This window comes from Phocoena sinus, chromosome 9 (assembly GCF_008692025.1).
Source record: "Phocoena sinus isolate mPhoSin1 chromosome 9, mPhoSin1.pri, whole genome shotgun sequence".
Lineage (NCBI taxonomy): Eukaryota > Metazoa > Chordata > Mammalia > Artiodactyla > Phocoenidae > Phocoena > Phocoena sinus.
This window is the reverse complement of record NC_045771.1, coordinates 54,594,104-54,608,094: the sequence shown is the minus strand read 5'-3', so window position 1 is coordinate 54,608,094 and position 13,991 is coordinate 54,594,104. Positions and strand designations below refer to the sequence as shown.

The 13,991-nt window shown below is 41.5% G+C and overlaps 1 protein-coding gene across 4 annotated transcripts in view; it reads right to left on the bottom strand.

Annotated features, from left to right (window-relative positions):
* The window catches only part of CFAP69 (cilia and flagella associated protein 69), a 69,590-nt gene extending 61,195 nt beyond the window's left edge, over positions 1–8,395 (bottom strand). For 3 of the 4 annotated variants that reach the window (XM_032644041.1, XM_032644038.1, XM_032644039.1), the window contains exon 1: positions 8,149–8,395. In XM_032644041.1, coding sequence (XP_032499932.1) covers positions 8,149–8,268 — 120 coding nt within the window. In that variant the 5' untranslated portion in view covers positions 8,269–8,395. The remainder of the gene's footprint in view (positions 1–8,148) is intronic. The other variant, XM_032644040.1, reaches the window with a different exon arrangement.
* Between the last annotated feature and the right edge of the window lie 5,596 nt (positions 8,396–13,991).

Genomic DNA, 13,991 nt, shown 5'->3' with positions numbered 1-13,991 from the left:
GGGAAAGGAAATAGCCACCCAAGTCCTAGGAAGTGCAGCAAGTCCCACACAGGATAAACCAAGGAGAAACATGCTGAGACACATAGTAATCAAACTGGCAAAAATTAAAGACAAAAATTATTGAAAGCAGCAAGGAAAAAACGACAAATAACATACAAGGGAACTCCCATAAGGTGAACAGCTGATTCTCAGCAGAAACTGTACAAGACACAAGGGAGTGGCATGATATACTTAAAGTGATGAAAGGGAAGAAACTACAACCAAGATTACTCTACCTGGCAAGGATCTCATTCAGATTCGTTGGAGAAATCAAAAGCTTTACAGAAAAGCAAAAGCTAAGAGAATTCAGCATCACCAAACCAGCTCTACAACAAATGCTAAAGGAGCTTCTCTAAGTGGGGAAACACAAGAAAGAAAATGACCTACAAAAACAAACCAAAACAATTAAGAAAATGGTCATAGGAACATACATATTGATAATTACCTTAACGTGAATGGATTAAATGCCCCAACCAAAAGACACAGCTGCTGAATGGATACAAAAACAAGGCCCATTGCAGGGCAATAGTTGAGACACAGATGTAGAGAACAGACGTATGGACACCAAGGAGGGAAAACTGTGGTGGAGTGGGGATGGTGGTGTGCTGAATTGGGTGATTGGGATTGACATGTATACACTGATGTGTATAAAACTGATGACTAATAAGAACATGCAGTATAAACAAACAAACAAACAACTAATACTAAACTTTCATTGGGTTATTTGCATGAAATATGTTAATATAAATGTGTCAGACATTACATGTAGATTACACGTCCCGGTCCGGGAAGATCCCACGTGCCACGGAGCGGCTGGGCCCGTGAGCCGTGGCCGCTGAGCCTGTGCGACCAGAGCCTGTGCTCCGCAACGGGAGAGGCCACAACAGTGAGAGGCCCACGTACCGAAAGAAAAACAAAAACAAAAAAAAAAACAACCCAATCCAAAAATGGGCAGAAAACCTAAACAGACATTTCTCCGAAGAAGACATACAGATGGCCAAGAAGCACATGAAAAGCTGCTCAACATCAATAATTATTAGAGAAATGCAAATCAAAACTACAATGAGGTATCACCGCACACCAGTTAGAATGGGCATCATCAGAAAATCTAAAAACAATAAATGCTGGAGAGGGTGTGGAGAAAAGGGAACCCTCTTGCACTGTTGGGGGGAATGTAAATTGATACAGCCACTATGGAGAACAGTATGGAGGTTCCTTAAAAACTAAAATAGAACTCCCATATGACCCAGGAATCCCACTACTGGGCATATATCCAGAGAAAACCATAATTCAAAAAGACACATGCACCCCAATGTTCATTGCAGCACTATTTACAATAGCCAGGTCATGGAAGCAACCTAAATGCCCATCGACAGATGAATGAATAAAGAAGATGTGGCACATATATACAATGGACTATTACTCAGCCATAAAAAGGAACGAAGTGAGTCATTGTTGAGATGTGGATGGATCTAGAGACTGTCATACAGAGTGAAGTAAGTCAGAAAGAGAAAAACAAATATCGTACATTAACACATGTATGTGGAACCTAGAAAAATGGTACAGATAACCGGTTTGCAGGGCAGAAGTGAGACACAGATGTAGAAAACAAATGTATGGACACCAAGTGCGGAAACCGTGCGGGGGTGGGGATGGTGGTGTGCTGAACTGGGTGATTGGGATTGACATGTATACACTGATGTGTATAAAATTGATGACTAATAAGAACCTGCTGTATAAAAAAAGAAAAAAAAGGATTTACTATATACTTATTTATCCTTGGTATTATGATTACCATTAAGATGTTACATCTTACTATTAAATTGTTTAAATTATTAAATTACTGTTACAAAGTTTTTTGATAAATAGAATTTTGCCTTCTAAGGTTTTGGGATTTAACAGTGCCATCTGCCACTACCTCTGTTGTCCTTTTTCTTCCTGTGTTCTCAGAGAAATAAATATATATAGTGAGTTTTTATTTCCGATTTCTGCAATATTGGCTTTGAGGGTTGTAAAAGATATTGAAATGTCAGAGCAAAAAATTTTTTTAATACCTGTTATGTATTTTCAGAATTTTTTCCCCCAAATGAACAGGTATAACTTTTCCAAAGAAAGAGTGTATAAAGATTAAAGCATAGATTTATCTTGTATTATCTCTAAATTTATCTTATATTACTACTTCATGTTACCCTGTGTTTTACTTGCATGGCACATATTATATTTTTAAGGTTTCTCCTCTCTCCCTCCCTCCCTTAGCCTTTTCCTCCTTCTATAAATAGTTATAAGCAGCTTCGACATTTCAGAAACTGTGCTAGGTGTGGGAACGCATTGCCCTGACTTCAGGTACCTATCAGTCTGGCTGAGAGGTGTGCTCTGGAACTATATAGATGGGGACAGAATGGTATGGGGAGGAGGGATGCGAATGGGAATGGGATGGCAATCTGGGACAGCTCCTGGAAGAAGTAATCTTCAAGCAGAGGTGAGACGGAGTAGGATTTGCGAGATGAACTGAAGGTTTGAGAAATGCAGCAAAGGAAGTAGCACGTGTGAAGGCCTGGAGACAAGAGAAAACATGGCATTTACAGGACTGGTGAGACATTCAGTAGGTTGGAGAAGATAGTTCAGAGGATAGTAGCTACAGATGATGCTGATAAGGTAAGTAGAGGTCAAATCATGAATAATAATGATGACAATAACAATAATAGTTATAGGTAAAACTTATTAGACTAAGTCTATTTCTAGGTACAGCTGTAAGCACTAAATGAATTTACTAACTGAATTCTATGAGGTAGATACTATTATTAACCCCATTTTACAGAGGGCCTTGTATACTATGCTAATGATCATCAGAAGCTATTGAATGGTTTGAGAGACTGGATATAAAAACAGACAAAGGCCAGACTATATCTAGCAACAGAACTCTGTCCTACAACCTCTGTAGTAACCAACCTGGGGAGTCAAACCACAACTTCTGCAGCAACTGGCTCAGAAAAGTCAGTATCTGGTCAATGATTGTCAGATTCCCTATTTTTTACCGCAATTTGTCTCTCAGGGCCAACCAGAAAAAGACAAGTATGCTTCCCAAATCAATCACACAGGTTGCCTTGCTTCTAGCTGGCTCACTTCCAGCTTCCCCAAGGCAACAGCCTCCAACCAGAGCAATACAGAAGCCTCCCTTTTATTCACTGTAAAGCTCCCTTGCCTGCCTTGGGAGTCTCTGCTAAATGTAAGCAATGCTGGCAGATTCTCTTTCTATAGCAAGCTCTGAACAGCAAGCCCCTGTTCGTTCTCACTAGGGTGGTCTTCATTGATTTCCACAGGTTTTAACCAGAGGAAGGTAACAATAAAAAAGATAATTCTGTCTGCTGAGACTGAACTGGAAAGATCTAGACTGGAGGTGGGAGACCAGTCTATGACTTCAGGCCTTGACTAAGGCAGTGGCAATCGGAATACACAATGAATGGAATGAAAAGCATCAAGGAGGCAGAATCAGCAGGACCTTATGAGTGATTTGATTTGGTGGGAAAGAGAAGGAAAAGGTAAGGAGGACGGACACGCTTGAGGAATTACATAAGTGGTTGGCACCATTTGCTGAGACAGGGATGCTGGAGGGAGAAGCTTGTGTTGAGGCTGGAGATTAGTTAAATTTGGGGCAGAGATTTCTAAGTCACAGGCTTAAAGTAATAATTGGAACAGTCTGGGTAAATGAGATCACACAGGCAGGGTGTAGAAGAGAGAACATACGGATGTAAAAATAAAAATAATTGCTGTTATTATCATCATAAGATGTTTATGGAGAAATTGTAAAAACATTTAACAAAACCTTTTAAGATCAAAAGCTTAATAAACTGCTTTGAAGAAAACCAGACCTCCACTTACGTCAAGTTATAGAATGAACTTATTTTCCCACTTTACCAAGGAACATTTCAAAGGGGGAAAGTCCTGCTCCTTTGATACTTAGTTATAGGGAAAGGATCTAACATTTATTGTGGTCCATTAATGTGTCTGGTACTTTATATCTTAATTAATCCTCAAATATACCATATGAAGATAGATTATCCCTGTTGTTGAAACTGAGGCCCTGATATCTAACTTGTTAAGGTCACATAGCTAGTATATGGGCTAGCAGGGCTGTCTGATGCAGAAACACTGGTTCTTTGCACCTTCATTCTCTGCCTGACTTCTCAGCTGACCACAGAGGCTACTTCTGGCAATTACTCCAAAGCAGGGGTAGGCAATTTAAGGACACAGCCCATGGCAGTATTACAGACAGTGGCAGGATATGACATCAACTAGCAGATTGTGCAGGTTCTCAGAGGGAAAGCAAATTTGGGCAAGGAAGCTCAGCCATGATACTATGCAAGTGAAAACAAAAAACTAATCGCAATCATATTTATTCTACAAATATTACTGTGTGCCTCCATTGTGTCATTGTTCTAAGTGCTGAAGATATGGTATTGAATAAACACAAAAAATCTCCTGCTTTTATAAAGAATTGATATGCTTTGGGGGAGACAATAAGTTATACAGTGTATTGCAAGATAACGCTCTGGAGAAACGGGAGTAGAAAGTGCTAGCATGCTTAAGCAGTGGTCGGCAAAAGACTCACAGAGTGGGTAAAATTTCAGCAGTCTTGAAGGAGGTAAGGGAACAAGCCATGGATAAGAAGGGGAAAACTTCCAGGCAGTGGGCATAGCAAGTGCAGAGGCCCTTAGGCAGGGTATACCTGGCATGGTTGAGGAGATGCTAGGAGGCCAGTGTGCCTGGAACACAGAAGGCTTTATCAGCTACTAATGAGGACTTAAATTTCTACTCTGAACTCAGAGTTGAGAGGGGAGGGACACGCAAGTATTAAGATATATGTTCTACACTTAAGGAGAGGGAGAGACAAAACAAGACAAATGAAATAGTAACAAACATAAAACAACTGATAATTAGGTGAGAAACTCAGACCAAGGACTACACCCATTTATGAGAAGAAGGTCTGTGAGAGTGAAAATGAATGGGAAGTATGTCCTATTGGGGGTTACTTTACGGTGGAGAGGTAGGATCTGAAGGTAGGGTAAGATTTAAATTCAGAAAAGAGGGGAGGGCATTCATTCAATACATATTTAATATCCCCTCCTGTGTACCAGGTGTTGTGCTGGGTGCTACTGGGGGATAATAGGGGACACTACAGAAAAAAACAACAGAGAAGGTTTCTGCCCTCATGGAGGTGGCACTAAGCAGAGTACATGGTACAGATAAAGTACCGACTATACACTGGGAAACCTCGCAAACAGGACAAGAAGTGGACCTGAGGCACTTTGAGGATGGCAAACCCCTTAGATACCATCTAGTTCAGTGGTTCTGAGGCTAAAAATCACTTAAAAGATTATGATTAAGTAAATCTAGGGAAGGACCCAGCTATGTACAGGGTTTTTTTTAAAAGCTCCTCAGATGACTGTGATGGTCACCCAAGTTTGGGGGGAACACTCATCTAGTACAGGCTTGTTTTACAGAAAAGGGAACAGGTTTAGAGAGTTGAGTGATCTGGTCAATGTAATGGTATTAAGTGAGGGAAGCAATAAGGAGCTACTGCAGAAGCCTGAAAGAAAGAACAGGCGGGACTCAGAGGTAGCAAGGAGGATGTTAATGTGGTGTTTATGGAGAATGGAGTGAAAAGAGAGGAAGAGGTGAGACCCAAAGGATGTGACATTAATCCAGGATTGACTGAGGCATTGTGGTGACAGAAAAGGAGAACAAGTAGTTCTTTTAAAGCCCCATTTGGTACCATATCATCTGACCTGGCAGGGGGAGGGTTGGAATTTTTATTGTTGTTGTTGTTGTTTACTTTGTTTTATAATCTGAGTCCATGTAAAACCATCTCCTATGGCTTTCCAGGAGTTAGCTGCTGTGAAACTGTCACACTGTACATACCATACTGCAGCTATGATACACTAAGTGTTGCTACTCTGAGTGGAAAATGGAGTCCTTCAACCAGTAGCAATGGCATCACCTGAAAACCTGTTAGAAAAGCAGAATCCAGGGCTCCACCCAGACCTACAGAATTAGAATCTATATCGTTTAATAAGTTCCCCAGGTGCTCCAAATGCACATTAAATTTTGAATAATCACTGCTCCAAAGGGCTTCTGATTCTTTATAATAAGAGAAACAACATTTAAATAAATAGGAAATATATAAAGGGTGAACAATTTGTGATTTCTCAAGCACATGATGAAGCTGGCTTAATGGATTGAGGTAGACTCCACATTCTCACTTTTAGCTACTAGGATATACTGTACTGTCACTGTAGGAAGAGGAGGAGGCTGCAAATATGGAAAGCTTTGAAAAGATTGGAAACATTTCGAGTTCCAAGGCAGAGGTCTATAAAGGTTATCATTTTAAGTGGCAAAGAGCACTAGACTCCACTCCCAGTAAAGAAACTGAGTAACTCTCGGTTAACTTCTCATGGCCTTAGGGTCCTCATTTGTAAAAACAACCACAAACAAAACCCAGAAAGGCTTAGAGACCATTTCTCCCAGCTCTAAGATGTCTTTATTCGATTTCCTTTCTTTTGCTAGAAACTGCCTTTTTCTTCAGTACTATAAAAAATGTTAATATCCCTAGAAGCAGTTATTAACAGGGTAGGAACTTTAATTAATACAAACTGATTTCTTCCTGGAGCAGAAACCTAGGCCCTGTAAGAAGAGGCAGTAATGAAAGAGGAAAAGAAAGGGAAAGGGAAGGGAGAAAATAAACACACATATTCTTGTTCTGCATTATTTGATACATTGTGGACTATTTTGGCAACAGCCTGTTAAAAGTATTTCCCCTTTTTTCTCCTTCTTTTTAGCCCACTCTTGCCTGCCTCCTATAACCTTGAGACCCCATCCCTTCTTTTTTTTTAATACCAAGTAAAGGAAGAATGACAGCCATCAGATACCAAATTCACCTACTCGTCAGTTTTGCCCCATGCCTGGGAGAACAGCAGTAGTGTTGAGCCCCCTTGCAGCCTTGGGAGTGAAGGGACAGCTGTTGTTCCTCAAAATCATCTGCACCTGAATTGGAATACTTCCACAAACCCGATTAGGTAAATTCCCCTAACACCTGCTCCTCCTCGTGCAGAAGTGTTGTTTCTCTGTGGGTTGAATGTCTGGCCATCTTCAGAGAGTGCAACCCTACTCCCACCATAGAAGAGGTCCCCAGTCAACTAGCCTCTCCTAAGGAACTCTCCAAGCCTCCAGGATGTGGACGCAGGAGACAAGGTTCCTGACGCAGCCTGAGACTTGTGAAGCCTCGGCGGGAATTCCCATAGTAGCCCCACACCATCAGCGCGAGGAGGTAGGGCAAATTTCCTCCATAGAATTCACGTTAATTTAAGGCTTGATCATGGATCTCTGGGGAAGAGCAATGGAACCCTAGTATGAAACAAACGCCTTGGAATTTCTAAACACCCTCGCTATGAGTGGAGATCCAAGCTAGGGTTCTGAAGTGAAATTTCTCAACAGAAATTCCAAAGAACTAGTTTTGTAAGACAAAGAGTAAACTAAAAACCAAATACAAGCACAATAAATCAATTCTATTCGATCCCAATTCTCTCCGACGCACTTCTAACCAGCTTCCAATTTCATATAAAAATGTTGCTAAATTTCTAATTTTAATAGTATTTCCCTCCCCTCCAGGTGCAGGTTTTGGTAGCAGCAAATTTAAACACGGGAGGATTTACCCCGATATCAAGAACATCACACGATAACAGCGATCTACATATAAAAGCCCAGTGCAAACAAAGGGGTCATCAAATCCAAGTTTTCGCTAAGAATGTTTCCCTCCCTCTCAGGTCCTTCGTGGGGTCACACTTTTCGAAGAAAAGCCGCCAAACTTTGCCTACTCAGTTTACTGGGACGCTCCGGGAGGACCTCGAGACACGAGTCCCCAGACAGGTTGGTCGATGACAGCCAACTCCCCTCGTAGGCGGCGCAGTTCTCAAAGGGATCAGCTTTGAGCTTGGAACCACAGTCCCCCGGGCTCCCCTGGTTTCCCCTCAGGCCCCCGTTTCCTCCCTTGCTGCCCCCAGGCATCTCCGCCCCCGCCTTCACACCCTCCAAAGCACAGACACCTGGCCATACCTGCGCTTCCTCGTCCTCCGTCACCACCCCGACTACCGGGATTTGGCGAGGGCTGCTGAACTTGATCGTGCTGCCGGGTGCCCGGGCCTGGGCCGTCGCCGCAGCCTCCGCTGTAGACATGGCTGTGCGGCGGAGTGAGGCGTGGGGGGTGTCCTCCTGTCCTACATTGTGCCCGCAGCCGCGAGACTGCAAGAGGCCCCGCCACCGAGAAGTGAAAGCCTCCTGAGAGCCACTAGAGTCGCGAAAGGTCCTGGGGGTCCGGCCGTGGACTCGGCCACCGCGACGCCACCCGCATCCCGCGGAAGCAGCCCACTGGCGTACCTAGCAGCCTGCTTGCTGGCAGGTTGTTAACAAGCCAATGCGTTGCTAGGGGCGGGGCCAGAGGCTGCTGAAGCGCCAGCACCTACGGAAGCCCGAGGATCCAAACTACCCCAAACTCTTATCTGAACCTCTAAACTTGGAGGGGCTGGGTTTGCTTGCGTACCAGAGGAAAGCGGGGGAAGACCTCGGTATGTAACAGTGGAGTGTTACCTTGGCGACATGTGCGTCTCAGTCTTTGTAGTTTGCGCTGGGCCTCCTTGAAACAAGCATGGGCGGGTGGAGGGATGAGGGATGGATGTGGGATGCAGGAATGATGGATGATGAACTGATAATGTTGGAAGCTGAAGCAGTTTATCTCACCCCGGAGAGGTGACTAGTGTCACCTACATTCCCCAGCCTTTTACCTCTTCTGTACTTTAGTGGTTCTCCCAGACAATTAAATAACCACCAAGGCATTGTACACAATGTTAGAAGGCTTTCAAGTCAAATTATTGAATCTAGAGCAAGTAAACCCCTGGAAGCCCCATTTTTCTCATAATTTTTCACTTTTCTCATCAATAGGATTGCCATGAGAGGACAGAATGAAATGATAGTTTTGTAAAGTGGTACTTGGCACATAATAAGCAAGATGATCTGAATGACATTTCTGGCCCTACAAATAAAAAGAAATGGAAAACCTAGATTGGGCTTGGCAGCACTTGATGTGAATCACAGCCAAAGAAACCAAGTTTCTTTGAAAGAGTACTGAGCACTTCCAATCCCTATTTACTCAATTCTATTCATTCTTCGGCTTTCCTCAACTGCCCTAACTGAGGTCACAACACTTGTGGTAAAATTTCGTGGACACTTTCTTGTCCTCATTTTGGTGTACTTGTCTGTAGTATTTTACACTGTTGACCACTCACGCTTTCTTGAAACTCCCTAGCTTGGACTTCAGCATTCTTTTTGTTTTTGTTTTTTTATCTTTACAACTACTCATTGGTGCTTTTAGAGCTCCTCTCAGGCCTTACACCTAGAAGTGGTTCAGTAGGTCTAAGGTTGCTATTAACCCGAGAAAGTGCAAAGGGTGTGTCAAGTGTATTATTAACATAACCTTAATTGTTGTTGTACATTCCAAGTATACTACATCAAGAGGAGACTGAAACCACTTGGATAAACACAGTGGAATCCTGTGAGAACAGCACCCAAGCCTAAGATGGTGGTGGGAAAGCTGATAATCTGATGATTTGCTATCCTTTGTGTGCTCATCTGGCATCTCAAGATGAGGAAGGACAAAGAGGAGGGATTGCCACGGAAAATTTCCCACTTAAAGTGGAGCTTGCCTAGGAGATATCAACTGACTTTTGTGATTCAGCACAGTAGACTGAAGCTGATAAGGGTCCATAAATCTCAATGGCCCTGAGAAGTCAGACTCTCCTCACTGGACTTTACAGAAGACATTTCCCTAACGAATGAACAATAGGATTTTTGTTTTATTTTAACCAACTGTGTACCGACCTATAGATTCATTCTGTCCCATATCCAGAGCACGAGTTTCCCATCCTTAATTAGCACTACTCCCATGAACTCCCCCTTTCTAGCACTTAAAAACTTTTGACTTTTCCCCATCAGTGACATTCTTCATAGAATGGGTTCCCTTACCAGGAAGTTAATAGATCTAACTTTGTAATTTTTATCAGCTCTAATGGTTTTTGTTTTATCTTTTGACAGGTGAAAAGCAGCCAGAATGGAAGTCCTCAAACACCCCACACTCAAGCCATCTGGACTGAATTACTTGCAGTTTTTCACAGGTGCCAAACTTCCTCCTGCATTACCTTTGCATATGTTGTACATGTGACTGTCTTCTGATGTCTAACTCCTTATAAGACTCAGCTCCTGTGACCTTTTCTAGGAAACCTTCTTTACATGCTCTGCTGTGTTAGGTGCCACTTTGTCTGTCATTCTGGCTTTGTACTGACTGCATATTTGACCGGTATTTACTGGCTCAGCAGACTTCCTACTAGACTGAGATTTTTTTAAAGCAAGAAGAGTCACATACCCAGGTTTACATCCCAAGCCCTCAGCATAGTGTCTAGAGTAGTGTTTCTCAAAACTTAGTATGCATCAGAATCATCTGGAAAGCTAATTAAAAGACTCCTGAGCCCTACCTTCAGAGTCTGCTTCAGTAAGTCCGGGTGGGGTTCATAGGTTTGCATTTACAGTTGACCCTGGAAGAGTACAGGTTTGAACTGCAGGGGTCCACTTATACGCAGATTTTTTTTCAATAAATACAGACTACAGTCCCACACAATCTGGTGGGTTTAATCCGTGGATATGGAACCTTGGATACAGAGGGCCAACTGTAATGTTACACCTGGATTTTTGACCGAGCCAGGGTCGACACCCCAACCCCACGTTGTTCATGGGTCAGCGTATAACGAGTTCCTGAGTGATGTTGGTGCTTCTGGTCTGGCAACCTGGGACCTCCTGGTCTGGATCCTTCTAGGTACTCAATAAACGTTCATTAAAGATTTCAAGGATTACTTTTTTATTTGGTTTGAAACCAAATTAAAGCATTTCATAAGTTTACCCAGAGTAAGGTACACACTAAGTCCTTGCTACTCAGAGTGAGGTCCTTGAACTACCTACACAGCTATTACATAGGGACTTGTTAGGAACATGGAAGTTCTGGCCCTGTGCTGGACCTACTAAATCAGAATCTCCATTTTAACAAGATTCCCAGGTAATTAGTATACATGTTAAAAGTTGAGAAGCACTGCTCTGCTGTGTGTTGTATATTTTCATTAGTATTGTTTTGGCAGTCGCTGTAAAATTGGCTTTTTTTTTTTTAACATCTTTATTGGAGTATAATTGCTTTACAATGGTGTGTTAGTTTCTGCTTTACAACAAAATGAATCAGCTATATATATAAATATGTTCCCATATCTCTTGTCTCCCTCCCTCCCACCCCCCCTATCCCACCCCTCCAGGCTGTCACAAAGCACTGAGCTGATCTCCCTGCGCTACACGGCTGCTTCCCACCAGCTATCTACCTTACTTTTCCATTTGTGAATTTTCCATGTTCTTTGTTTTCTTACTGATGATAATGTTGAGTGTATTTGTTTTTCTTCTTGTTAAATGCACCAAGCTTAAGCTTTTAAAAAGCTTTACCTGTTTAAATTAGCTAATGGATTTAGGTTTAATCATTATTCATTGATCCTTCTTTGCTATCGATTTTTGAAGGCCTTAAGTTAAGAGCACAAGAGACATTATGACACCAGAACACAGAAATAGGTAGGGGTAAAATGGCTAACTATTGAATTGGTAAATTATTTCAGCAAAAATATAAATTAATAGTAGAGAAATGTATGAGAGATGAATTATACACAGAGAATAGAAATGCTTCAATCTGGTAACAGTTCAGCAGAATTTAACATTTCTGTTAAATTACAGATTACAATTTCTTAAAAGCTGTTGTATACTTAAAGATTAACTACAAGTTTTAGTAATTTATTGACCTATGCACCACTTTGTTACTTCTAAAAGTAACAAAGAAAACTATATTTTTAACATAAATATGTTAAGAAATAATATTCTTCTTCTGATTTTTTTTCCTGATACTTGTTTGCACCCTGCCTAATTAGCAATATTTAGTTAAAATTATAATTATTCATTAGCATGAATTAAGAATGTTTCTAATTACTATTTTAGATTACATATGAATTTGGTAGTTGCTAACCTAATGCCAGGTGTCCTAAATGTTCAAGCAAATGTTATTCCTTTCTGAGTCAGAGTAATTTGTTTTAAACAGAAAAAGTTTATAGCACATGTGAAATGTAATTATAGTCTTACTAGGTTGGATGTAGGGGAATTATGTAACAGAAGAAGTACATAAAAGCTGGAATTTAATCTACTTTAGTGTTTTAAAATATCTTTGAGGTTGATTGTTGCAGAAACAATGCATAAAAAAGAAACAAAAGTAATTACCTCTTACTAACAGAATCATTAATGTAAATTTGATAATAAGTACCTGGAACAGAAAACAAAAGAACAGCCACCCCTGAAGTCAACCATTCTACTAAAAAAGTGTACTAATAATCCAAGTTGCAAGTTATTATTTTTTTTTAACATCTTTATTGGGGTATAATTTCTTTACAATGGTGTGTTAGTTTCTGCTTTATAACAAAGTGAATCAGTTATACATATACATATGTCCCCACATCTCTTCCCTCTTGCATCTCCCTCCCTCCCACCCTCCCTATCCCACCCCTCTAGGTGGTCACAAAGCACTGAGCTGATCTCCCTGTGCTATGTGGCTGCTTCCCACTAGCTATCTATTTTACGTTTGGTAGTGTATATATGTCCATGCCACTCTCTCACTTTCTGCAAGTGATTTTGAAATAGGAAGCTGCAGGAGCTATTCATGTTTAGTGGAGCAACTAAATAAATGGTAATAAATAAGATTAATTTAAAAAGAGCAACTTTTATCTGATCAAAGCTTCAGTTTCATAACATAGTTCCAGTTCATAGTTCCATGAACTGAAAATGTTCTTGAGCTTTTAGATCTAAAAACTATTTATTGTGTTTACATGGTGGGTTGTTATAGTGAAGTACCCCCAGGAGAGAACTGTCTTTATTGTGGAGCAGGACTAATCAGACAAGCTTATTCCAGTGACATTAATTATTCAAGTTCTGTAATTAAGTTGACTTGTTTTGATTCCATGAACCGTGTTTTAGTTTTTGAAGGCTGTGGGAACAAATACCACAAACTGGGTGGCTTATGTAACAGAAATTTTATTTCCTCACAGTCTGGAAGCTAGAAGTCCAAGATCAAGGTGTCCAAGATTGGTTTCATTCTGAGACCTCTCTCTTTGGCTTCTCCCTTTGTCATTACATGGTCTTCCCTCTGTGTCTTAATCTCCTCTTCTTATAAGGATACCAGTCATGTTGGATTAGGGCCCACCTCTATGACCCCATTTTACCTTAATTACCTCTTTAAAGGCCCTTTCTCAAAGCTCTCAGCCAGTCTGGATTTTGAGTCTGCAGGGCCCTGTGCCTGACTTTGTGAAAACCATCATTTATTTCATGTTTTATTTTCCAGTTGAAGAATCCACTACCAAAATTACTATGCTAGCCTAGGTTTCCTAGAGCCTGCCACAAACAAGAAACATTCACCTGCTGCCAGTTCATTGGGGGGCACTATTTCTGGGAAGCAGAAGGGAGGAAAAGATGGAAGTGAGGCAGGCAGTGGAGGAGGGTGTACAAATATAGGTGTTACTGAGCTGCCATAGCTTTTCAACAAGAGTGGTTAATTGCTCAGTCTTTTAGGATATTTTCATGGATTATTGCACTTTGGAACAGCCTATCTTGGGGAGATGAAGGGAGAAGAATTTATCTACCAGCTCCCTCTTGTGCTGCATCTCTTTGGTCAAAATTCACCCTCCAGGTCTTCCCTGGTGGCGCAGTGGTTGAGAGTCCGCCTGCCGATGCAGGGGACACGGGTTCGTGCCCCAGTCCGGGAAGATCCCACATGCCGCAGAGCG